This window comes from Martes martes, assembly GCF_963455335.1.
Source record: "Martes martes genome assembly, chromosome: 6".
In the NCBI taxonomy this organism is placed as follows: Eukaryota; Metazoa; Chordata; class Mammalia; order Carnivora; family Mustelidae; genus Martes; species Martes martes.
In genome coordinates this window covers 58,535,388-58,559,796 of record NC_137893.1, presented here as the reverse complement: position 1 = coordinate 58,559,796, position 24,409 = coordinate 58,535,388, and the positions used below count along the sequence as shown (strand labels likewise).

Below are 24,409 nucleotides of genomic sequence, written 5' to 3'. Positions count from 1 at the left end.
ATATTTGTGCCACTTGCCAATTTGGGGGGCTCCTCCCTTACTGGATGCTTTTGCTATAGTTTGTATCATTACACTGCTTAGAGAGCGTTCACTAAAAGACGTCACCTTTGCAGTGCTAACTAGCATTTGAAAACAATCTGAATAAATCTAGGGTCAAACCACTTTCGTTACTTAAAATATAGGCACTAATTTTTATTTTTATTTTTTTTAAATATTTCTTCTGTGGTTTAGACATGTGCCAATGTGTTCAAAACATTCTGCACCAATTTCCCCAGATGTAGTACCTAGCAAAAACTCAAACTTGTCATTTTTTTCTATGTAATAGTGATTTTTAAATAAAGAACTGTATGCATTCGTTTGTTATTTTAATCTTTGGTTAAAGTGATTAAGAATGGTAAGCTGTGATTGTTATCAGACTGACTGAATGATTCCTGATTTCCAGTAAGTGATCTAATTCTACATATTACACAGGTACAATATCTGTGAGTGTAAGTAACTGGAACTGTACACTGATTAACATGACAGTTTCTCTTTTTTTGTTGTTGTTCTTGATCTGTACTGTATTATAGGATGTGGGTATAAACACCTACACGTATACACAGATATGTATATGTATTCCACTATTGTAACCTGAAAGACAGACTGTGTATTATCTTTTTTATTCCTTACTGGTGTTTGTGTTATTTAAAAAGCAAAATTATGCTCTATTTAGTTGTATAATATTATAGGATACTTTGCTGTGCACAATTCCAAGTGCCTTAGAACATTGTTTAGCTTTCTTAAGTATATATAAATGCATATATGTATAAAATTGGGAAAAGTTACCTCAATAAAATCATTGGGAAATCCCCAACTTTAGTTTCTTCCAATTCTATTGTACTGAGACAGTACTTGGTATTTTTAAATTAAAAGCTCACTGAGTCCTTCCCTGTAAGCAAGAGTAAGACAGATCTTCTAATTGTCTATCATTTCAACTGCACCTAATTTAAAATTTTTTGTATGTAAGGCTTTGTGATTTATAATTTTTATTTAAAATATCTGTCTATGACTTACTGCTTTAAACAGCAACTTACAATACATTTTTAAAACTTGCTTTCTTTTTATATCTGAGGATATTTGATGTTGATGTTTCCGTTGACATTTTACTGTGTAAAAATAAAAGCTAGTCCCTTTAGAGTTTATAATACAGAAAATAAACAAACGTCCTCATTATGCTTACTATTTAATGTATTGTAAGCAAAGAGAGAGGTGGGGAGCATATTTTGGCCAGAAAAAGGATTTGGAATATATTTTTCATTTTTTCAACAGCGGTTACAAATTGTAACTTAGCCTCCCTCAATCCTGGGACAAAGATAAAATCATGAGAGGGAGGTATGAAAAGCAGTTTGTGTACCATTATCCTTGATAGAAGACATATAAGAGAGAAGACTGGGACCAAAAATTTTAAAAGTAGGTTTGAAAAATTGGCCCCAAGGATGCTATTAAAAATTAGCTGTACATCCCCAAGGTAAGTATAATAGTTCAACAACTACTTTCCATTTTTGCTCACACTAAACTAGGTTCTGCATTAAAACATTAATTTCTAAAACCCAGTGGAGGTAAGAAATGAAAAAAAAATGTTTTCCATTTTACATAACACTTTGTTGGCGTCCATTTACATAAGACTATTGTAATTGAACTCATTGCTGGACCTCAACTCAGACATCTGTATGGAGTGCTTGCTGTTATTTATGCTGCTGTCTACACACAAGTCAAGTCCTTGCTCAGTTTATGAGTTTTGAACTCTTTGCCCTTTACTCTTCCTCTGCCCCTCTCCCAACTTGTTCTTTCTCTCTCTCAAATGAATAAATAAAAATCTTTAAGTTAAAAATAATAATAATAATAAAGGGGCGCCTGTATGACTCGGTTGGTTAAGCGTCTGCCTTCGGCTCAGGTCATAATCCCAGAGTCCTGGGATCAAGCCCCGCATCAGGCACCTTGCTCAGCAGGGAGTCTGCTTCTCCCTCTTCCTCTGCCCCTCTCCCAGCTTGTTCTCTTCCTCTGTCTTTCTCTCTCTCAAATGAATGAATAAAAATCTTTAAATGAACTCTTTGCCCTTTAACAGGTGGTCACTAATAGTAGAAAACATAAAACTCTAGAGAAAGCTAAGAACCTAAAGTTTGTGTGAAGGTTTTTGGTCTTTTGCCAAACACAGGAAGCATTTCTAGGTTTTTCGAGAGAAAAGCGATAGATACTAACTTCATAGTTAGATAAAGCTAAGGTGGAGAGAACTAACATTTCAATGCTTGTTGACCCAAGGATTTGTTTCTGGACGGATTTTGACCTTGGATAGCCCAGGTCAAACACTGTGGAATAGGAAGCACTCAACTTTGGGAAGAATTTGTCCCTAGTTATCATGTAGCCACACTCAGCAGCTTGACCTTAAGTTTTAAGTCATCTTTTCCACAGTCAATTTAAGTCTGTTACCTCTTTACATTCAGCCCCTTGATTCCCTCTGAAATCTTAGTCATTGCCTCCCTGAGTCTTCCCTTACCAACCATTCTTAATCCTCCAACCACATTATTCTTCCTAAAGGATAACCCTCATATTATTCAGCGTGAAAACCGTTGCCATTGCCATAATCTGATTGGTAGATGAGGTGACCTCAACCAAGGTATCTAACTATGGAAATGAAAGATAAGAAATTTAAGGGACAGCAGAAGGGCAAAGTGATTGTGGCATATGAGGGATATGGAAAAGTAAATAATAAACCTATGTTTTTCACTTGGACAACTTGGTGGGTGGTAGTGATGCCACGTTGCTGAAATAGAAAGTAAGGAAAGTAAGGTTGTAACTCCCGGGGGTGGGGGAGGCAGGGAGCCCAGGAAGGAGAGAATAGGAGGTATGGAGAGGCATTTAATTTTGCACATGAAATTCAATTTGAATTGCCTGCCTGTTGAGACATCCACATGTGGAAAGATGTACAGTATTCAGTTGGATATATGAGTCTAAAGGTCGGGTAAAAGTCTGGCCTACATAGAGGAAGTTGAGAATCATTAGCACATGTAACAAACCATAAAAATGAATAAACCTCCCAACAAATAATGTAGCTTATGACTAAATAAATTACTACAATGAAAATTTAATAAACTATTTTTTCTTCACCTGACTTTGTCTCCAAGACCATAAAATCATTTCATTTGCACAACATCTGAGTGCTTTGGAGGATAGATAGATAGATAGATTTTTAAAATTTAACTGGGTGTTACTGGTTACCTTAATTTTTTTTTAATTAAATTTTTTATTTTCAGCGTAACAGTATTCATTGTTTTTTCACCACACCCAGTGCTCCATGCAATCTGTGCCCTCCCTAATACCCACCACCTGGTTCCCCCACCCTCCCACCCCGCCCCTTCAAAACCCTCAGGTTGTTTTTCAGAGTCCATAGTCTCTCATGGTTCACCTCCCCTTCCACTTTCCCTCAACTCCCTTCTCCTCTCCCTCTACCCTTGTCCTCTATATTATTTGTTATGCTCCACCAATAAGTGAAACCATATGATACTTGACTTTCACTGTTTGACTTATTTCACTCAGCATAATCTCTTCCAGTCCTGTCCATGTTGCTACAAAAGTTGGGTATTCGTCCTTTCTGATGGAGGCATAATACTCCATAGTGTATATGGACCACATCTTCCTTATCCATTCATCCGTTGAAGGGCATCTTGGTTCTTTCCACAGTTTGGCGACTGTGGCCATTGCTGCTATAAACATTGGGGTACAGATGGCCCTTCTTTTCACTAAAATGGAGTAGTGCTTTTTGTAGAGGGTTAAGTTGTAAAGCAAAAATTGTATTTGAAAATATATTATCTCGAATACAATGAAAATACCTACTATCTCAATTAAGTCCACATAGCCTGTTTTTACTTCAACAGTGAAATATGTGGCTGGTTCTTTAATTCAGCCACAAATGAGGAAGTTAGTTTACATCTAAGTGCTATGTGATGTTAAAATAGAGAAAAAACAAACAAGACTTACCTTTAAGCATAAGAATTATACTCAGCACAATGAGATGCTCATACCATTAGCATAGGGAACATAGTAATGGAGGAAATAGAGGTCAATGTCTCACCCACATTCCCAGTATGAGCTCATGGATGAAATGAGCAGGGAGAATTGCTCAATAGTAACAGTAGTAATTTGGGGCGCTTGATTGGCTCAGTTGGTTAAGCATCCAATTCTTGATTTCAGCTCAGGCCATTATCTGTGGGTCATGAGATCGAGGTCCGCAGTGGGCTCTGTGCCCTTCAGCTGTCCCTTCAAACCTTCAAACCTTCAAACCTTCAAATTATTTCTAATTTGGGGGGGAGGTCTTGATTGAGATTCTTCCTCTACTCCTTTCCACCCTGTGTGCTCATGCTCTGTCTTTCTCACTCTTAAATAAATATTTTTAAAAAATAGTAATGGTGCGGGCGCTTGGGTGGTTCAGTGGGTTAAGCCTCTGCCTTCGGCTCAGGTCATGATCTCAGGATCCTGGGATTGAGCCCCGCATTGGGCTCTCTGCTCAGAAGGGAGCCTGCTTCCCCTCTCTCTCTCTGCCTAGCTCTCTGCCTACTTGCAATCTCTCTCTGTCAAATAAATAAATAAAATCTTTAAAAAAAATAGTAATGGTGGCCATCTTATTTCTCTCATTTGCTGAAAGCATAGAGTTAAATTAATAAGTTAAAGGCATGCATGATCTAATTACCAAAGTTGTCACTGGTTTTAATAGTGTCATTGTCACTCAAAAGGAGACTAATAATGATTTGTGAGCTTTTAATAGCCCAAAGCTAGAATGAGCATAACTGACACATACCAAAGAAAGCTCAGAATTCGTGTTATAACTAGAAAGGCACGGTAAAAAAAATAACTTGGATTAATATTTCCAAAGTGTATTCACCTGAAATGTATGTACTTTTGACTCAAAAAACAGGAGTCGGTGAACAAAAAGCCAAGCAATACGAAGAGTTTGTGCTGTTAAAAAGAATTTTAAAGAACATACAATTACCAAGGGCTAGAAGCTAGTAAAATCATCTAAGTATGTAGTATGAAAGACCTGAAAGGTACCAAGATTTGAAGGAAAGCAAAAGGATTAAGATCGAGGAACTGGACAAGTTGGATCAAAATGCAAGTTAACAGATTCCATGATGTGACTCTGATTTGAAGCAAAGCATGTGTTCCCTGACAAATCCCCAGAGGCTTGGGGGCCCTGGTTTCAGGAGATGGTCACCCTGAGGCAACAATGAAGTTAAGTGAATCCTTACACTTACCTAGAAGGTGGACAATTGCCAACCTTCACAGAGCACTGAGCACAGGCCAGGCACAGGTCCCGCCATTTATAACGTATTTTCTCATTTAGTCCAACAATTCCTCTAAGGTAAGCATTAATAATACCATTCCCATTTTACATTCAGCTAAGAAAACGGAAGCCCACGTGCCTCAGGTTACACAACCCAAGTGAAACAAACAAACTAATTTTGGCTCCAAGCCTCTTACTGCTGTCATTTAATATAGGAGAAGATTTGGGTTTATTGGAAAATAATGAATTTTCAGATGAGTACACCCTTCCAGTTCTGGGTTTAGGAGGACTATGCACCTTACCCTGCTTTAAGCTATTTTACAACTTTGTAAGTTGTAGAAAGCTGACAGGAACGTGGAATAATTCTTGTCTCCAGACACGTACAAAATTTCTGTCCAGTGAAGGTTCCTTTGCCTTCCCTAGGTCACTGGGAAAGAAGCCAGTTTTTTTCTCCATTTGCACATTCTTCTCAATATTCCTGCTCTATAAATGTTTCTCTTCTTTAGATTGTCCTCTGAACTAATTGTAACATCCTACGTTCCCCTCGTTAACAATGTGCTAGATAAAATCTTTACATGTGTTCACTTTATGCAAATGTATGAGAGTCATGGGTTTATCTTTTAAAAGTTAGCCTTGAACAATATTTTTTTAAAAAAAGATTTTATTTATTTATTTGACAGACAGAGATCACAAGTAGGCAGAGAGAGAGGGAGAAGCAGGCTCCCTGCTGAGCAGAGAGCCCGATGCGGGGCTCGATCCCAGGACCCCGGATCATGACCTGAGCTGAAGGCAGAGGCTTCAAACCACTGAGCCACCCAGGTGCCCCAGCCTTGAACAATATTTTTTGAACCTAATCGTATTAGTATCTAACCTGTCCCATCTTTTTGTTTTTTGGTTTTTGTTTTAAAGATTTTATTTTAAAATAATCTCTACACCCAACATTGGGGGTCAAACTCAAAATCCAAAGATCTAGAGTCACATGCTCTACGGACTAAGCCAGCTAGGTGCCCCTACTTTGCTTTTCAAGTATCTTTACTTTTTCTAGACACCAAATGCAACACTTCAAATCCTCACTATAAATACATAAACAATAAAATATATAAAACAATGTATATAATTGTAAACAATGAAAAAATATATACAGTAGACATCTAAAGTTCTTACAATGCCAGCTCCTTGTGGAAAATTGCTAAGGGGAAGTTTGGTGCATCATTGACCAGGTATTTTTCAGTGCACTATGATGTGTCTGTGTAAAATGTTTTTCTATTTGTAATTATTAACAATAACAACAAATGCCATTTTCACGGTGTTCTACGACCTGATTTTTTTTCTGAGTGTCCATGTTGATCTGCAGCTCCTTAGAACACCTTCATGATAGACCCTAGTATTAATTTTTTTCAATGAATCCTTTACTAGTAGAAGTTTAATTGCTTTATTATTCTCCGTTAAAAACAGTGCTACCGTGAACATCCTGCTCCATCCATCCTGATGCTCTCTCCCTTTTTAGAAATTAACTACCTCCATTAGCTCCATTAATTTAGTCAAGCGTGTAATTTATAATTCCTCGAGTTACTGCTTCCATGTCTAGTTAGTTTGGCTATATTTAAGCAAGTTTTCTCCACTTTTGTGTACATTGGTTTCCTAGGATCCTTGGGCAATGCTGACAGAGAACCAGTGCTGAATGTGATATAAATAGTGCTAAGACAGTAAACATTTTTTAATAGGCATGTTCATTTCACATGGAAAACATGAAATTTTCAAAGCCTAGACTAAACCAGGAATTAAAATGAATTTATTAAAATTCTGTTTAATCATTTCGAAGTGGATGCCATTTATTAGAGCATACTAATAAGATTCTAGGAGAAGTATGGTTTGGATTTATTATCATTACTCTAGTATTTCAGTTATGGGTGTTTTTATGATAGGAAACGTTCTTCTGTGTTAAGATGAGACAGGGTTTTGTATATATACCATATGAATGAATGCATTGTTCTAGATATTGTATTCAACAAATATTAAATAAGCTCATAGAGAGATAGATATCATCCAGAACAGGCTTGAACACATGTCAACTCACCGTATGCGTTGGCTTTTTGAGATGGGGTATATTGTAATGGTTAAGGGTGTGACTCTCAAGCTACACCCGAGTTCACATTTTGACTGCATCCCTTAATGGCTTTGTGCTCTTGGGCAAAAGTCCACATAACTTTCTGTTTCTCAATCTCTAATTTATATATAACAAAAGGATAATGATAGTAAACCTCCTAAGTCCTTCTTTAAGAATTTAAAGAGTAAATATATGTAAAGTGCTTTGAACAAGACAATTCTTATTGAGTCCTTGCTATGCTATGCCCTGGGGAAGTAAATTAGGCAAGACAAAAATGCTTGTCCTCAACTTGGTTACTGCTGTTGGAGTCTAAAGACAGATGAAAATGGTATGGATTTACAATTTGATGTAACTGAGTAGACTAATCACAGGGTACAACAAGAACATGTGGGGTGGGCCCAAGTTTGGAAGAGTCTAAGTTTCCTAGAGGCAGAAATGGCTAAACTAACACTTGAAGAACAGGGAGGTGAGAGGAAGAGATTTTAGATGGGCATAGCAAAGTCAATCTCTTTAAGGTACATTGGGGAACTGCAAACAGTTTGATAGGGCTAAGTTATAGTGTGGTATGTGGGGGATAAGGAGACAAGATGCTAAATAGATGGGTAGAAGCCAGATGAGAGAAACTGTTGGCTGCCATGCAAACGAATTTAGACTTTATCCTGAGGCCAAAGGGTAGACATCGAAAGTTTTTATATAGGAAAATGACATGATTGAATAAGAGTACTAAAAACGACAAATTTGATAAAAGGAGTAATGTGGTGATACTTTGGATATTTAAAAGGTAGAATGGACAGAATTTGCTGGCTGCCTGCCTTATGGAGGCAGTGTAGCACATGATGAAGGGTGTGATCTCCCTGACGAGACTGATAGCCTGCACATCTATACTTTTCCATTTATTGTGTGACTTTAGGCAAGTCACTTCAGTGCTCTGAACTCCAGGCTCTCTAAGATTGGCTAATTGTCATCCAACCACAGGTTTATCAAAGGAATTAAATGACATCATGAGTACAGTGAATACAATGTGTTAGTGTTAGTATTAGATCAATAAATATATACAGTAACCGAATATTACTCAAAATTTAAAAAAAACAAGCATTATACAAGTGGTTAGGCTCTAGTAAGTCTTGTCTAAATCCCTACTCTGCCATTTACTAGCTGTGTGACCTTGAGAAAGTTACTTAACTTTTCTGAGCCTCAGTTTTAGTATTTGTAAGATACTGGAAATAGTGCCTCTCTGGTAAGGCAGGCACGATTCTCCTTGAATCATGAATCATGAAGACATGAATCAGGTAAAGTGCCAACACTTTAATTCATTTAAACAAATATTGAGTATATGTACCAGGCACTATTCTAGGCCCTGAGGATAGATAGGCACAATAGTAAATAAAGCCAATCAAAACAAAACCAAACCTGCCCTCACAGAGCTTAACCATATTCAATGTCCTGCACAAAGGAGTGTTAGGTATAATATCTGTTAGAAAGCATCATCCAAGACAATTTGTTTTCCTAATCTAAATTGTTTCCATAAGTTTTATTGTAATAAAAGAGTAATATCCCACAAATATCTATAGAGGTAATTAATAGGACGACATAAAGACACAGTCCAAAATAACTCAGACATTGGGAAGAGGCCAGAGACTGGGAAGGGGAAACATCAATTTGAAGAAAGATCTGCTGATTAAACTATGAATGCATTACCACCCTCTTTTGTCCAGGAAGTTATGAGAATGTGCCAACACCTGACTAAAACCTTCCTAAGAAGGGTTGATTATAGCCCATTTGCTTAAACCACGTTAAACGTTGGACTTGGAAGAAAATAAACATTAGTATCCTCCTTATAAGATAAGGTATGCAAACACCAAAGAGATTCCAAATATATTTTATTCGTTGAAATGCCTCTACTGTCAACAGAATCTCAGGGGTTTTGTTCACCCAAGCTTTGAACAAACACCTGATTAAGTATGGTGCAGCCTAGAAGAGCGAGGCCTTGATCTTCCGTTGCTAAGGCAACCAATTCCCCGCCAGCCGCTAAGAGACGGTACCTCAGTGACCCCGGAGGGTGGACACCTTCCGTGTGTGTGTGTTTTACGGATGGGAATAGGCAGGGCATACAATTGTCATTGGGGATGCTAGATATGTCGCCTCTGTTCTCGGTAGAGGGCGCTACAAAAGCAAGTTCCCCCCAGAAACAGCAACCCCGCTTCGCTCCTCACCGCCACAAAAACGCCCACGACTCCGTTTCCCAACTTACTTAATTTTGGCCGGAAAAGCCCCGCCCGAAAACAGCCCCACCTCCCAATAGCTTCTCGCGAGCGTTGGACGATGCGAGCTGTGGGTAACTTCCGTCCGCGACCGCTTCAGCTCTTCGGCGATTGGCCCATTTCCACGGTCTGCGCTTAACTTCCTGTCCGGATCCCGGCGTTGCACGTGTGGCGCGGCCTAAGGACGCCGCCGGGAGCCGGGCCCCGCTGCGTTCGTGTGGTAGCGAGGAGGGTGCTGTCGTCGCCCTTGTTTGGGGTGAGCGTCGCACGGCTGCAACATGGTAAGCACGTCTTGTTGTCTCGGGGACGGGGCGCTCTGGTTTTGCTGACGGCCAGGATGGTTCCTCTGGTGCGAGTGGCTGCTGAGGGCGGGGACTGGGAGGGCTGGTCCGCAGGTGCGGGGAGGGGGCTTGCTGCCCAGTGCCTGGGTATGATCACCCACACAACCCTGGGCATACTTTGCGTTTACAGTGCGTCTCCCACAGCCAAGCCTCCTTGGGGGCGTGGACAGAGGAGAATGGCTTCCTGTCTATTCCGAGGGGCCTAAAAAATCTGTGAACGCAGGACACAAATGCACCACCTTGTGCTTCCTGCATCGGGAGGAGGGAGAGTTGGGAGTTGGGTGGTTTCTCCAGACGTTGGAGTGGCAGTTGTCTGCTCATCTGTGTTTGTTCTAAGGTTGGGCCCAAAGCAAAAAAAAAAAAAAAAAAAAGCTTTGCTTAACTGGGATGATGCTTTCTCACTTTAGCGGGTCAAGTTGGGAAGGGTAGCGAGAGTGGTGAAAGAGATGTTGAATCTTACCTAAATGTAGCTGTGTTGTCCTGGTTTCATTTAATAGTCGGTGCAACAGGTGTGTAACTGCCTGAAATGGTCTTCCCCAGATTAAACTGTGGCAGGTTATTTGTCCTTCTGATTCAGCCTGTCAGGGATCTTCTCTGAGCTGGCAGTATAAAGTAATCTTCAGTCATTTGCAGATCGCTGTTTTCTTTACTTAAAATCATTTCTTTGGTGATTTGCTTGATAAGTATAGGAACTCTGACCTCATTGCTGTATCCCCAACACCCAAACAAACAGGGTTTTGGAGGGGGGTGGGGGGGGTAGGGTGAGCCTGGTGGTGGGTATTATGGAGAGCACGTATTGTGTGGAGCACTGGGTCTGGTGCATAAACAATGAATTTTGGAACACTGAAAAAAAATAAAATTAAATTTAGAAAAAAGTTTAGCACAATAAGTGCCATCAAATGTACATTGGAGGAAGGTAACTACAGATTTTGTTGGACATTGTTAATGTTGCCTATCATAAAAATGTAAGTTTTAGGAATCTGTTGATCCTTCACATAACTTACTGGAGGTTTGTATATCGATTATGGGTTTTGTGTGTGTGTGTGTATGTGTGTGTGTTTTTGTTTGTTTCCTTTGATGGCTTGTTCTGATTCTGTTCCTTTGAAGCCTCACAGGAAGAAAAAGCCTTTTATAGAAAAGAAGAAAGCTGTATCTTTTCACCTGGTCCACCGGAGTCAACGGGATCCTTTAGCAGCAGATGAAACTGCACCTCAGAGGGTTCTGTTACCCACACAGAAAGTAGGTCCTGTTTGTTAGCCGATAAGTTTGCAGGTGGACTGTCAGTAGTTCCTAAATAAATTGTTAGCTGCTATTCTCCAGCACCTGTGATCTTTTGGGTAACAAAATCTATAATTTAAATTTTTAGTAAATGTACTGATTTTTTGTCTTGCACGTTGGATGGAGAGAGTAAAGCATCTTTATTTGAGATATTTAAATGAGCAAATCTTGTACAATAATACTAAATATTTACTAAACCAGTTACAATTCTGTATGATATTATGTAGGGCATATCTCTGGTTTCTTTCCTTAAGATCCTGTCATTTCAAAAAATCACAGACTACTGTTTGTCTCCTCATCACTCATGTCATGAAATGTAAAACATTAGAACTCATGAATTAGCTTTAGAAAATGCCACGAAGGGGCACCTGGGTGGCTCATTCATTAAGGGTCTGCCTTTGACTCCAGTCATGATCCCAGGGTTCTGGGATCGAGCCCCGCCTTAGGCTCTCTGCTCGGTGGGAAGCCTGCTTCTCCTTCCACTATCTGCTTGTGTTCCCTCTCTCACTGTATCTCTCTCTATCAAATAAATTTAAAAAAAGAAAGAAAGAAAAATGAAAGGAAATGCCAGGAAGCCTTTAAAATGTTGATGTGATAATTGTCAGAGTATAAGTGTGGGCAAATTTGAAAGAAAGTCTTGGAGAACGTTGGCTATATTTAGCTTTTTAGTAAAGCCTGTTTGTGTTGTATGTTGAGAAATTTCTTTGCATATAAATACAAGAAATTGTACCTGATTTTCAAGACCCTTTAGTCTGTTAACCCTCCCAAGCACATGATAAAACCATGTGTATTTCTTGCCTTGAATTTTTTTTTTAAATTGAAGTATAGTTAGACATAGAATGTTACATTAGTTTCAGGTGTACAGCATAGTGATTTGACACGTCTGTACATTACACTGTGCTCACAAGTGTAGTTATTGTCTGTCACTATACAGTACTATTATAGTACCATTGGCTCTATTCCCTCTGCTGTATCTTTTATTTCCATGACTTATTCGTTACATAACTGGAAGCCTGTATCTCCTACTCCCCTCCACCTCTTTTGCCCATCCCCTCCCCCTTATTTGGCAGCCATCAGTCTTTTTTTCTATATTTATGGATCTGTTTCTTTCTTTCTTTCTTTTTTAAAGATTTTATTTATTTATTTGGGGGAGAGTGTACACAAGAGCAAGCCAGGGGGAGAGGGAGAGGGAGAAACAGACTCCTTGCTTGAGCAGGGTGCCCAACGCAGGGCTTGATCTCAGGACCCTGCGATCATGACCTGAGCCAAAGGCAGATGCTAGCTGATTGAGCCACCCAGGTGCCCCTGTGGATCTGTTTCTGCTTGGTTTTTTTGGTTTGTTTTTTTAAGATGCCACATATAAGTGAAATCATACGGTGTTTGTCTTTCTCTGACTTAGTTCACTGATTATAATACCCTCTAGTTCCACCATGTCACAGATGGCAAGATCTCACTCTTTATACGGCTGAGTAATATTTGTGTATGCGTTTACACACTACATCTTCTTTATCCATTCATCTGTCAGTGGACACCTGGGTTGCTTTCATTTCTTAGCTGTTGTAAATAATGCTGCAGTAAACATAGGAGTCTATATATTTTTCCAATCAGTGTTTTCATTTTCTTTGGGTGAATACTGGTGAAATTATTGGATTGTGTGCTATTCTTATTTTTAATTTTGGGGAGAACCTCCATTCTGTTTTCCATAGTGACTTGATGAATTTATATTCCCAGCAACAGTGCACAAGTGTTCCTTTTTTTCCCACATCCTCACAAACACTTACTTTTTTTTTCTGTCTTGTCTTGAATTGTTGCACAGAAGTGTCTAGTAGAAGTAGGAATTGTTTTCATTACGTTTAAATTTTATATAGCACTTGGGTTCAGAAACTCTTTTTTTTTTTTTTTGGAATAGTTTGTCAAGAATTCTTTGTTTCATTTCTCTCAGCCAAAATGTTGTTGCACATCTGCGTCCTGTTCTGAAAGCTGTGTTCACTGGAAGGTTCCTCTGGCTTATGCTTGGAAGAGGTACTAATTCCATTTTGTTTATTATCCTAGATAAATGATGAAGAAAGGCGAGCAGAACAGAGGAAGTATGGCGTGTTCTTTGATGATGATTATGACTATCTGCAGCACCTGAAGGAACCATCTGGCCCCTCAGAGCTTATTCCCATAAGTACTTTCAGTGCACCCGAAAGAAGAGATGAAAAAGAGGAAACTTTAGTAATTTCAGTAAGACTTCTTACCAGTATATTTGGGAGTGAGTGAGAAAACCACTTAAAAATCAAGATAACCAAGGCAAGAAATGGTATCAATCTTAAGAACACAAAAATAAGCTATGCCCTACTTAAAATTATATATGTGTGTGCATGTATGTACCATCAGGAGAGAGTAGGCTGCCTGTTCTCTGGTGGCAGCTGTCAAAAGTAGGCACCTTTGGGTGACTGGGTGGTGCAGTCAGTTAAGTGTCTGACTCTTGGTTTTGGCTCAGGTTGTGATCTCAGTGTTGTGCTATCGAGCCTCAAGTCAGGCTCTGTGGTGAGTGCAGAACCCGCTTAGGACTCTCTCCCCCACCGCCTCCTTGCTCACATGCACTTGGGCTCTCTCTCTCTCTCAAATCTTTTTTAAAAAGTAGCAACCTTTGACAGGGTTAGAATTTTGATTAATAATTATGGTTATGTTAGAACCTTTCAGTAGAAGAAAAGCAGCTGACATTGTGTATGTTAACAACTATTCAGTGTCATAAAGTGTCATAAGGTAGAACTTAATTTTTGTGGAATATTCGTATCTTTAACAGTTGTAAAAAGCTGCAGGCTAACCCGGAGAATAGAAGCAGTAGATTGTAATGAAGTTCCTGTGACTCTTCTCAACCAAAATGCAGTCAATTTTAATTTTTTCTTTTAAGTATAAATGAGAGTGCATATTTAATATGAAATTAATACTATTTATTTAAGCTCTGTTTTTTCCCGTGTTAATGTTAAAGATGCCCATGTCTTATGCCTTTATCTTTTTGTTTAGTATTAGTATACAGTAAATTTTCCTGTGAAGCTTTATACTACCTGGGACTTTAAAAAAAGTAGAAGATACTCATTTATTGGGTTTATTAACAAAAAAGAGCTAAAAAGGGCACCAATTTCTCCCACTTGCCATCCTCCACTCCTCATGATCTAGGCATTCTTTTCTTCAGGGAAGTATAATCATAGCTTCTCCAGTCTATAGTTCGTTGCTTATGGGGAGTCAGAAGGGCTAGGTTTCAGGGTATTATCCCAAAGGAAGGTAATGAGTGCCACTGTTCCCTCACTTCTTAGGTTGTAGCTCTTTTGTAAGGCTGCGTATCCCATTCCTACATCTCTGTCATAACAACCAGCTTCTGTACTCTTCTTTCCCTAGGTGACACTAACAGGAGTAGGATGTGTATCTTAGTGGCTCACCTCCTTCCAAGACTCAGGGAGGGGAGAGTGTCCAATAGTTGTTCAGCTTTATCTTAGGGAGAAAAGTCTTAATGAAGTTCTAAGATTCTTCTGGCTGAATTGTATTGGCTTTTGAAAGATTAGCTTTTAATCATTAATTCATTTTGGGTAAAGATAATCACTATTTAATTGGTTTTTTAATACAATAAGGCTCTTAAATGGACACTTCCGTGATGTTTATAAGGGTGAGAGAATGATGTTTAAAAAGAAAAATGCCATCAGTTTTCTGTAGCATGATTGAAAAATATGGATGAGTCCCATGTGCTTTTTTTGACTTTAAAGTAATTTGAAACAAACCACCAAAATTGAGTAAACCAGAAATATTGAATAAACCCTAGAAACAAAATAAAGCAGTACAGAAGTAAGCAGTCCAACTGTCACATGAAAGAAAGCAGGTACCACTATGGTAGAAAGCAGTTGGGCAAACTCAACAGAGTTCAGAACTACTGCAAGTAAAAAGCATTTCTTTTTTAAAAAATAGTCACTGTCTAAACTAAATTATGTATGTGATTCTTTTGACTGTTTTTCAAGATTTGAAAAAGATCGCCAAAGGTAAATTTACTAAACACAAGCTGATCCTCCCTTTTTTAAATAACCATACATTCCAAGGATAGATAATCACAGAATATCTTTAAAACAAGGCAAAGCAGTGGGATGCCTGGGTGGCTCAGTCATGATTTCGACTCAGGTCATGATTCTCAGGGTTGTGAGATGGAGCCCACATTGGGCTCTGAGCTGAGTATGGAGCCTGCTTGGGATTCTTTCCCCCTGCTTCTCCTCTCCCTCCTAGTGCATGCGCATTCTCTCTTTCTCCTTCTTTCTCCTCTCAAAAACAAAAAACAGCAAAACAAAATCGCATATTTTGTAATTTTTTATAATATACCAAAAATTAAATTGTGCACTTTAAGTGGCTGAATTGTATGGTTACATTAATTCCATCTCAGTAAAACTCTTAAAAAAAAAAATATAGTGGAAAACCAGATCTTTTGCTATGCTAATGCCCCCAAGAAACACATTTTGGAAGCTAAGTTTGCTGGGTGTGCACTCTTCTACATAGCTTTTCAGTCATGTTCTCAGAGGCTTCCAATTCCACATGCTGCATGAGCCAGTAAGAACATACATCTCAGCTTTGTGTTTGCTTCTAGACTGAGGATGAGGTGGGTGGTGAGGTGCAAGAGACAGGTAACATGTGGTAACTCTTACATTGGTAACTGGTTGATAAGATCACACTAAAGCATAAGGACCAGTCAGAATATATGTGCCAGCACATACTGAGGTGTATTGTGTATGGTGTGAAGAATGAAGGGATTTACCCGAAGGAAAGTTCTAGAAGAGTGGTCAAGAAGTGCTTCATGGAGGAGGGAGGAACTGATCTGGGCACTAAAGGGTGGGTTGTATTGAAGCAGGAAGGAAACATTCCAGTCAGAAGGGACATAGGTAGTAGTGTGGATCATAGTGTCTGGCATATGTGTGCTCCACAAATTACTTTGAATTAGTCCATGATGTGAGGAACTGGATGTGATTTACATGGAGGCTATATTATTAAGTAATAGTAATAAATTTGGATATATAGAATAGTAACTAGGCCTTGATTGTATAGACCTTGAAAATCAGGAGTGAGAAATCAAAACCTGTTATAAGTTCAAGAAGGTCACATAATAAAGGAGTTTTAATCTGGACATGATAAGGTTGGATTAGGTACAGACTGTCTGAACAGTGGTGGTAATAATCTGTGTCTTGGTTAGCCATGAGTACGATGGTGCCCAAAAGACTTACGTGCACTCACAGTACACAAGAGAGTTCAAAGGGCTATAGAGATGGAGAGAAATGATTTATGACCACCCCAGGATTTAAGATGGCCAATTCAGAGAAATGCTGTGCCTTTACCAGAGATTGGCATGTTATCTCATTGTAAGAGGGATAAGGTTAAATTTTGAAAGTTGAGGAGAGTGGCATTACAAAACCTGGATTTGAATCCCAGAACCTCACTTAATGACCAGTTTCAGGCAGGCATGGCATTTGACCTTTCTTAGCTTTTGTTGACTACCACATGCAGATACCCCACAAGGATTAAATGGAGTAATGTGCTGGAGGAGGCTTTGTGAAGTATTCCAGGGAATCTGTTTGTGAAAGGATGATAAGATACACAAGTTTCAAATATTTTTACTGGAGTACAAGTGAGTGAGAAGGCAGAACTTAGTTGTATTCGTTTTCCTAGAACTGCTAAAACAAATTACCACACCTTACCACTGGGTGGCTTAAAACAACAGAAATTTATTCTCACAGCTCTGGAAGCCAGAAGTCTGAAAGTAAGCTTTCCGCAGTGTTGCTTCCATTGTGGGGGCTCAGGCAAGAACAGTGTCCTTCGCCTATCTCCTCACTTTCAGTGGCTGCCAGCAATCCCTTGTGTTCCTTGGCTTGTAGATCCATCACTCCAGTCTGCTCTCGTCTTCATGTGACATTCTCCCCGTGTGTCTTTGTGTCATCACATGGCCTTGTTACAGGGACACACCAGTCTTAATGAATTAGGGCCCACCATTATCCACTGTCATCTCATTTTAACTAATTACATCTGCAAGAATCCTGTTCCCAAATAAGGTCACATTCTGAGCTTGCTGGGTGGACATGAATTTTGGGGAGGACCCTTCAATCCAGTATAATAGGTCAGAAGTATTTCTCAGTCTAACCATTGTGTAATTTCTCTTTCAAGACCACGGGAATTAAATTGCCTTCATCAGTATTTGCATCAGAGTTTGAGGAAGATGTTGGATTGTTGAATAAAGCAGCTCCTGTTTCAGGTGTGCTTAATTTCTTAAGCTTTTCAAGTGACTTGGTATGTTTTACAAATAGGAAAGTTTAGCAATGAGAGTTTTTCTCTCTCTAATAAAATGTTAAAACAATTGAGATGTCTGAATTTAGATTAGAGGTTATTCAGAAGGGATGAGTGATCGGGATTCCTTTTTTATTGCCATCAAATTTTTAGTCTTTGGAGTTTCTGTTTGGAGAGTGAAGTGGGAAAATTGGTTTTGAAGGTCTAGTAAGGGAATTTTAACCTTGACCTAACCTCTTGAAGAGGAAACGACAATATTCGCTTAGCCTTAACATACGTATAGACTTAATCTGCTTTCAGAATTTCTCTGTTGAGTGTAATATTTTATAGAAGTCCATTTTACCATCTGTTCCAGATAAACTGAAAAATTGTTTGGGGTGTTTTGGTTTGTTTGTTTTTTGTTTTTTTTGTAGTATTAACATTGTATTTTAGAACAAACACAGAAGTGATGTTTGGTATTTTTTCCTCAGTTGCCTTAATTATTAAGCAATATTTGCCACATAGCATTCATTCTTTTATTCATTCTGTAGATTTTTGAGTTAGCACTCCATGATGGGGTCTCGGGTTAAATCAGAATAAAGCATAATCCCTGACCTCAAGGAATATATCATCAATTGGGAAGGTTAGACAATAAATAGGAAATTACAATTACAGTACAAATGAATAAATAATGGTTAATAGTGGGAAAGGTGTCCTGGAGAAAATGGTGTCTAAATTAATTTCTTAGGTAGAAAGTAGGTGGATAAAGGAGGGTAGGGTGGGAAGGAGAGAATATTCCAAAAAGGAAACTGTATGTGCAGAATTGAGAGAACATGAGTAGGAAACCACATTTTAGCATGCCTAGAGTGGTAAGAATTAATATGAAATGAGGCTGGAGAGTCGAGCAGTGGCCATGTTATGAAAGATGTTGGAAGCATGTCAGTTTACAAAGTTGAACTTGAAGTATTCTGTGGACTCTATTTTTACACACAAAAGACCGTGGCTAAAGAAACAGTTTTGGGATTTATTAAAATCTCCTAGGCTGGAAAAACAGTTCACCAAGGCTACACATGCTTAATTTGGGTTACTTCTAATAGGTGAATTTAAAGCCCAGATTCTTTCTGCAGGTGGAAACCTTGAATTTTACTAAGTAGACACAGTATAATTTTGCAGATCTATAATGCAAGAGTTTTTACAATTGGGTACTAAAACCAAAGGTGTTTTTACCCCCTATTTTATTTTCTTATAGTCATCCCTCTCTGTTCCTCGCTAGACCAAACTTGAAGTTTTTAATCATTTTTTAATTCTATATACCTAAGTAGAATGTGGCGTATAATAGGTACTCAGTTAATAGTAATCAGTTTAGGTAATAGGTACTCAGTTATGGTAAGTAAAGGAATCATGTTTTCTTGGGAATTACTGCTCACTTTTTGTTTTCCTTCTAGGACCTCGGCTGGATTTTGATCCTGACATTGTTGCAGCCCTTGATGATGATTTTGACTTTGATAATCCAGATAATCTGCTTGAAGATGATTTTATTCTTCAGGCCAATAAGCCAACAGAAGAAAACGGAACAGATACACAGTATGCATGGTTTCTTTTGAATCAGGGATGACCTGACTATTGCTTCTTCAGTAGAATGGTATCTAACTGGAACCAATTTTTTAGAGCATTTAGTGTTCGATTTTTGTATTTTAGAGCAGAAAATGTGAAACTTGAGGTCTTTACAAACCAACAATAGGTGGGGCTAAAGTCCAACTTGCCTGATTGCTGGTTCATTACTTTTCCAGCCATACCAGACAGGTCAAGCAGCACAGCTGTTCCTGCCTAAACAGGAATCCTCCCTGAAATACCCTCAAATTTTAGTTATGTAAAGTCATTTGGTTCTGTTGTTTCTCAAGTTGTTTTGACAGTTAATTTATGACTCTGGCTTAGGAAATCTGAGGCCGAAGATGACAGTGAGTGGGAAGACATGGATGATGAGAAAGAAAGAGGTGGTGATGACGATAACTATGGCTCTGCGGGCTCATCAGATGAGACCATGTCTATCCCTGGAAAACCTCCTGGGACTGTAGAAAATCACTTATTCTGGGAAGAGGAAACAAAAAGCCGCTTTACTGAGTATTCTATAACATCCTCAGTCATGAGGAGAAATGAACAGCTGACTCTTCATGATGAGAGATTTGAGAAGGTAAGGTCCCCAGATAAGAGGCCTTTTAATACAAGTTCCTGGTAAATTTCATATGACCTTAGAACTCAAAGCCAGAACTTTCAGCATTAGAAAGAGCTTATGTCTTATTAAAACAGACCATAAAACCATCCTAGTTTTAATTCTGTAAAGAATGCATATAGGTCAGAGATGACTAATGCAATCTCTGGACTTTCTTCAGAGAGATTTGACATTTTGATTCTGAACCTCTGACTCCAATCCCCGAGATTATGCTGTTTTCCTCAAGCATTGGTCTGAGCATAAACAAAATTCCATTGCCTTCAGTTTTTTGTGTGTTTGCTCACTGACATATCCCAAGGTCTAACATGGTATCTGGCATACAATAAGAATTCAAAGCATTCAGTAAATGATGAATGAATGAATGAATGGTATCCTTCAAGGTGAATCTAAAGGATTCTAATTTTGCTACCTTTTGACTAAGTACTAGTAGACAGACTATTACAGATAACTTCACTCTTCAGGAGTACCATCACCCCCTATTTACCCTTAACAGCATTCTAGAAATACAGTATACATCTAAACAAGAATGAAATTTTATTTATTTTTTATTTTATTTTTTTTAAGTAGGCTCGAAGCCCAATGTGGGGCTTAAATTCAACCACCCTGAGATCAAGAGTTGCATGTCCTACCTACTGAGCCGGGCAGGCATCCCTGAAATAATGTACATTTAAAGGAAACTGCTTAGTTATACGGTCTTTTACTTAGAATAATCAGTGAATTTGAAAGCATCTGTAAAATATTCCGAGGTAAAGATTTCTAGGTAGCTTTGTTCTCTAAGCTGAACAGAATGATTGCCTTTCACTTTCCTATTAATTTGGGGGCACCTGGGTGGCTCAGTCACTTAAGCGTCCGACTCTTGATTTCAGCTCAGGTCACGGTCCCAAGTTGAGCTGGGCTCCGCGCTCAGTAGGGAGTCTGCTTGAGATTCTCTCTCTCTGTCTCTCTCCCTCACCCTGCTTGTGCTCTTTCTCCCTCTAAAATAAATAAATCTTTCCCCCAAAAATGGCAGCCTATTTTTAGGATAAATGTAAGTCTTAAAGTACTGGGTAGAATGTCTTCCACATTCTGTTATGGTGCTAATCCCTGCTAATATTGTAACGGTAGCTATGATATCAAAGGTAGTGCTTAAGTACTGTGTAGCAGTAAAATTAATGTAAAAATCAGGGTTCCTGGCTGGCTCAGTGACTTGATCTTGTGGTTGGGAATTTGAGCCCCACTTTGGGTGTAGGTATCACTTAAAAAAAAAAATCTTAAAAAAAGATGAATATAAAAATAACATTTTAAATGTTATAGTCTTAATATATTAATTTTCGTGGCATCTTTTCTCTCTGCATTCAAGTTTTATGAGCAATATGATGATGATGAAATTGGAGCTCTGGATAATGCTGAATTGGAAGGTTGCATTCAAGTAGACAGCAATCGCTTAGAGGAAGTCTTGAATGACTACTACAAAGAGAAGGCAGAGAAGTACGATGACTTTTCTTGTTTACTTGCTTTTTTGCATTTTTAAATAAAGTCTATATTTGGACATCTGAATCTAGAAAATCACCCAGTCAGAATCTATATTAAGAAAATGGTATGTTTCGGGACTCCTAGGTGGCCCAGTGTGTTAGGCAGCTGTCTTCGGCTCAGATCCTGGAATCGAGTCCCGCATCAGGCTCCTTGCTCAGCAGGGAGCCTGTTTTGCCCTGTGCCTGCCATTCCCCCTCCTTGTGCTCTCTCACTTTCTGACAAATGAATAAATAATCTTGAAAAAGAAGAAAATTGTATGTTTTCCATCAATTTTGACTCACATTTTGATATTAAGGTTCTGAAGCTGACTGTAACATTGAATGGGAACCTCCTGAGAACCACTTCCTCTATGGCTCTCACCTAAGAGTCAGAGTGGAAGAGCTAGGGTTAGAATTGGGGGTGTAAGGTCACATTCCACTTGGAGAATGAGGTGGTGCTTTTAGCCTCTTTGGCTGAAAAGTTAGTCTGACCTCTAATTATATACACTCTCTTCATCTTCTTAAAATGCCAGGTATTCTGAGTTGGTATTTATGGCACATAGAAAGATAAGAGTTTGTTTCTCCAGCCATATTTGCATAATTTTACAGCCAAATACTTGACAAATCAGCTCAGCATCCATATCGAGGTGATTTTTCTGTAAGAAACTAATGAGGTGTTTACATTTGCTGGAAGGGTCTGATATTCCATGATTACCGTTGTTTGCAGATTCTGCAGTAGGACAAGGGTTATGTATTTTGAGTAGATATGTGACTACTTTGAAGAGATAGATCGGGTAATACTTTTTTTTTTTTTTTAAGATTTTATTTATTAGAGAGTGTGTGAGAGAGAGAGCATGAGAGGGGAGAAGGTCAGAGGGAGAAGCAGACTCCCCATGGAGCTGGGAGCCCAATGCGGGACTCAATCCCAGGACTCTGGGATCATGACCTGAGCTGAAGGCAGTCGCTTAAGCAACTGAGCCACTCAGGTGCCCCGGGGAATACTTTTTGAGGCTTTAAAAACAAAAAAAAAAAAAAAAAAGGCAATTTTTAGGAAAGTTGCCATCTTGTTCATGTGTTAGAACCCTGCAAAGATCCCTTTTCTGTTAGTGGAATGAATGTGCTAGAGGGTCAGGTTGGGGCTGGGGAGAGTTAGGATTTTTTTAAATGCTATTGTTTCCATCGCTTTCAAGTACACTTTTAGTAACAGTATAATAATGGGTGGTGTTTTTTTTCCCCTTTTCTGTCTCCATTTTTGAAAACTCAACCGCAAGTTGTGTAAAACTGAATACTCTTGAACCCTTCGAGGATCAGGACTTGCTAATGAATGAACTTGATGGGTCTGAGGAGGAAGAGGTTATTACTGTAGTTCTTGAAGAAGCCAAAGAGAAGTGGGATTGTGAATCTATTTGTAGTAAGTATCGTAGTGTCCATTTTACTGCAAAAGATAGAGTTTTTTTAAGTATTAAGCATATTAATTATTTGAAAAAAGTATATGCTTTGTGAAAATGATTTGGAAGACGTAATACTCCCATCACTAAGTTGCAAACAATTTAAAAACATTTAGAAGAGACACTCCATTATTTTGAACTATAAAAATACCAAAGTTGGGGACATAGTAGGAACTCAGTAATGCTTTGCTGAATTGAAAGTGTACTCATGGTACATGTTTGTTTGTTTTTTTAAAGGTACATACTCAAATTTATATAACCATCCACAACTTATCAAGTATCAACCAAAGGTAAGTCCTAGGGTCCTGAGCTATTTGAAGTATACAATGCAGGTAATGGCATGCACAAATTATTTTCTCACAGTGGCTGTATCCCTTTGTGGCTGGCAGCACTATTAGAAAAAGCAACAACAGTGTGTCATTAGTGAACTGTTTTTTGATAGGAATGGGAAATGACCTTAGTATGATTTTATCTTTATTTCAGCCCAAACAAATCCAAATATCTTCTAAAACAGGAATACCTCTCAATGTCTTACCTAAGAAAGGACTCACAGCAAAACAAGTTGAACGAATGCAGATGATTAATGGCAGTGATCTGCCAAAGGTGTCAACCCAACCTCGATCTAAAAATGAAAGCAAAGAAGATAAAAAAGCAAGGAAGCAAGCTATAAAAGAAGAGCGCAAGGTAATGGGAGATGTACAAAGAGCTTGTGGTGGGGGGATGGTCATGGAAATTTTATTCTGTAAAGTTAATCTTCATCAGTTTAAAGATTTGAGTAACACTAATGTGTTCTTACACAGGAACGGAGAGTGGAGAAGAAAGCTAACAAATTAGCCTTCAAACTGGAAAAAAGAAGGCAGGAAAAGGAGCTCTTAAACTTGAAGAAGAATGTTGAGGGGCTAAAACTATGATGGTAGAACATTTGGGATAAGGTGCCTTCCCCCCTGGGGCTCCTCGTTATGTTCAGTATTGAACAAGGATCTTCAAAGAGACAAAATTATTTAATCTGCCATTTTTACTGGCAGGTATTTATACCACCAGGTTTTCTCTGCCATCTGTCTTGTAAATATTGTAACACTTTAAAACTTAATATTATAAGCTTAGAATTTGCTCTGAAATAAATGATTTCACAAATGTGAAATGTTTGGATGAGTTTAAGGAAAACATCTTCATAACATAAATGGAATTGGTGTATTCTTCATTTATTTGTATGATTGTCCCAGCTGTCTTTTGCAGATGTTCTCAAATAGTTCTTTGAAACCGTTCCACTTCTTTTCAGGAGTTAAGTGGTTTAATTTGCTGTATGTAGAAAAGTGACCCCATTAAACTCCATTTTGAAATTCTGAGTGGTTTAACAGTTTCCTGAGGAGATTCCACTGGTAGGAACTAAGTTTCTCCCTGCTGTATGCAAAGGGCTTTTTCAAAAGGATGGTAAAAATGAGTATTAGGATTGTTGGGATTCAGTTACTGGATGACTTACTTTTGGATTTTAGGAAGAGGGAAGACAGGAAGCAGAAGCAGAAATCAAGAAAATGTCCTTGGCTTCAGTGAGTACCTGGCTCAAAATCAGAAATATTTACTTCAGTTTAAACTAGAGAGTTTGTCTTTTCAACATTATTTAATGCTTGGAACCATTCATATTTGATTAAAAGATGTAATTGAAATTT

General features: G+C 38.6%; 1 protein-coding gene across 1 annotated transcript; it reads left to right on the top strand.

Annotated features, from left to right (window-relative positions):
• The first annotated feature begins 9,783 nt into the window (after positions 1 to 9,783).
• On the top strand, positions 9,784 to 24,409 carry LTV1 (LTV1 ribosome biogenesis factor). The gene is made up of 11 exons (XM_080805716.1): positions 9,784 to 9,963; positions 11,131 to 11,262; positions 13,354 to 13,527; positions 17,476 to 17,563; positions 19,020 to 19,158; positions 19,510 to 19,765; positions 21,144 to 21,271; positions 22,566 to 22,705; positions 22,980 to 23,032; positions 23,226 to 23,426; positions 23,543 to 24,409. Exons 1-11 carry the CDS (start codon positions 9,961 to 9,963, stop codon positions 23,651 to 23,653), a joined length of 1,425 nt encoding a protein of 474 aa, XP_080661842.1. The 5' UTR covers positions 9,784 to 9,960; the 3' UTR covers positions 23,654 to 24,409.

Excerpts from the sequence above, each read along its gene's own strand:
- LTV1 (XM_080805716.1), top strand. Across the intron at positions 19,159-19,509 it reads GAAAACGGAACAGATACACA|GAAATCTGAGGCCGAAGATG; the intron begins GTATGCATGGTT and ends ACTCTGGCTTAG. Across the intron at positions 22,706-22,979 it reads GGATTGTGAATCTATTTGTA|GTACATACTCAAATTTATAT; the intron begins GTAAGTATCGTA and ends GTTTTTTTAAAG.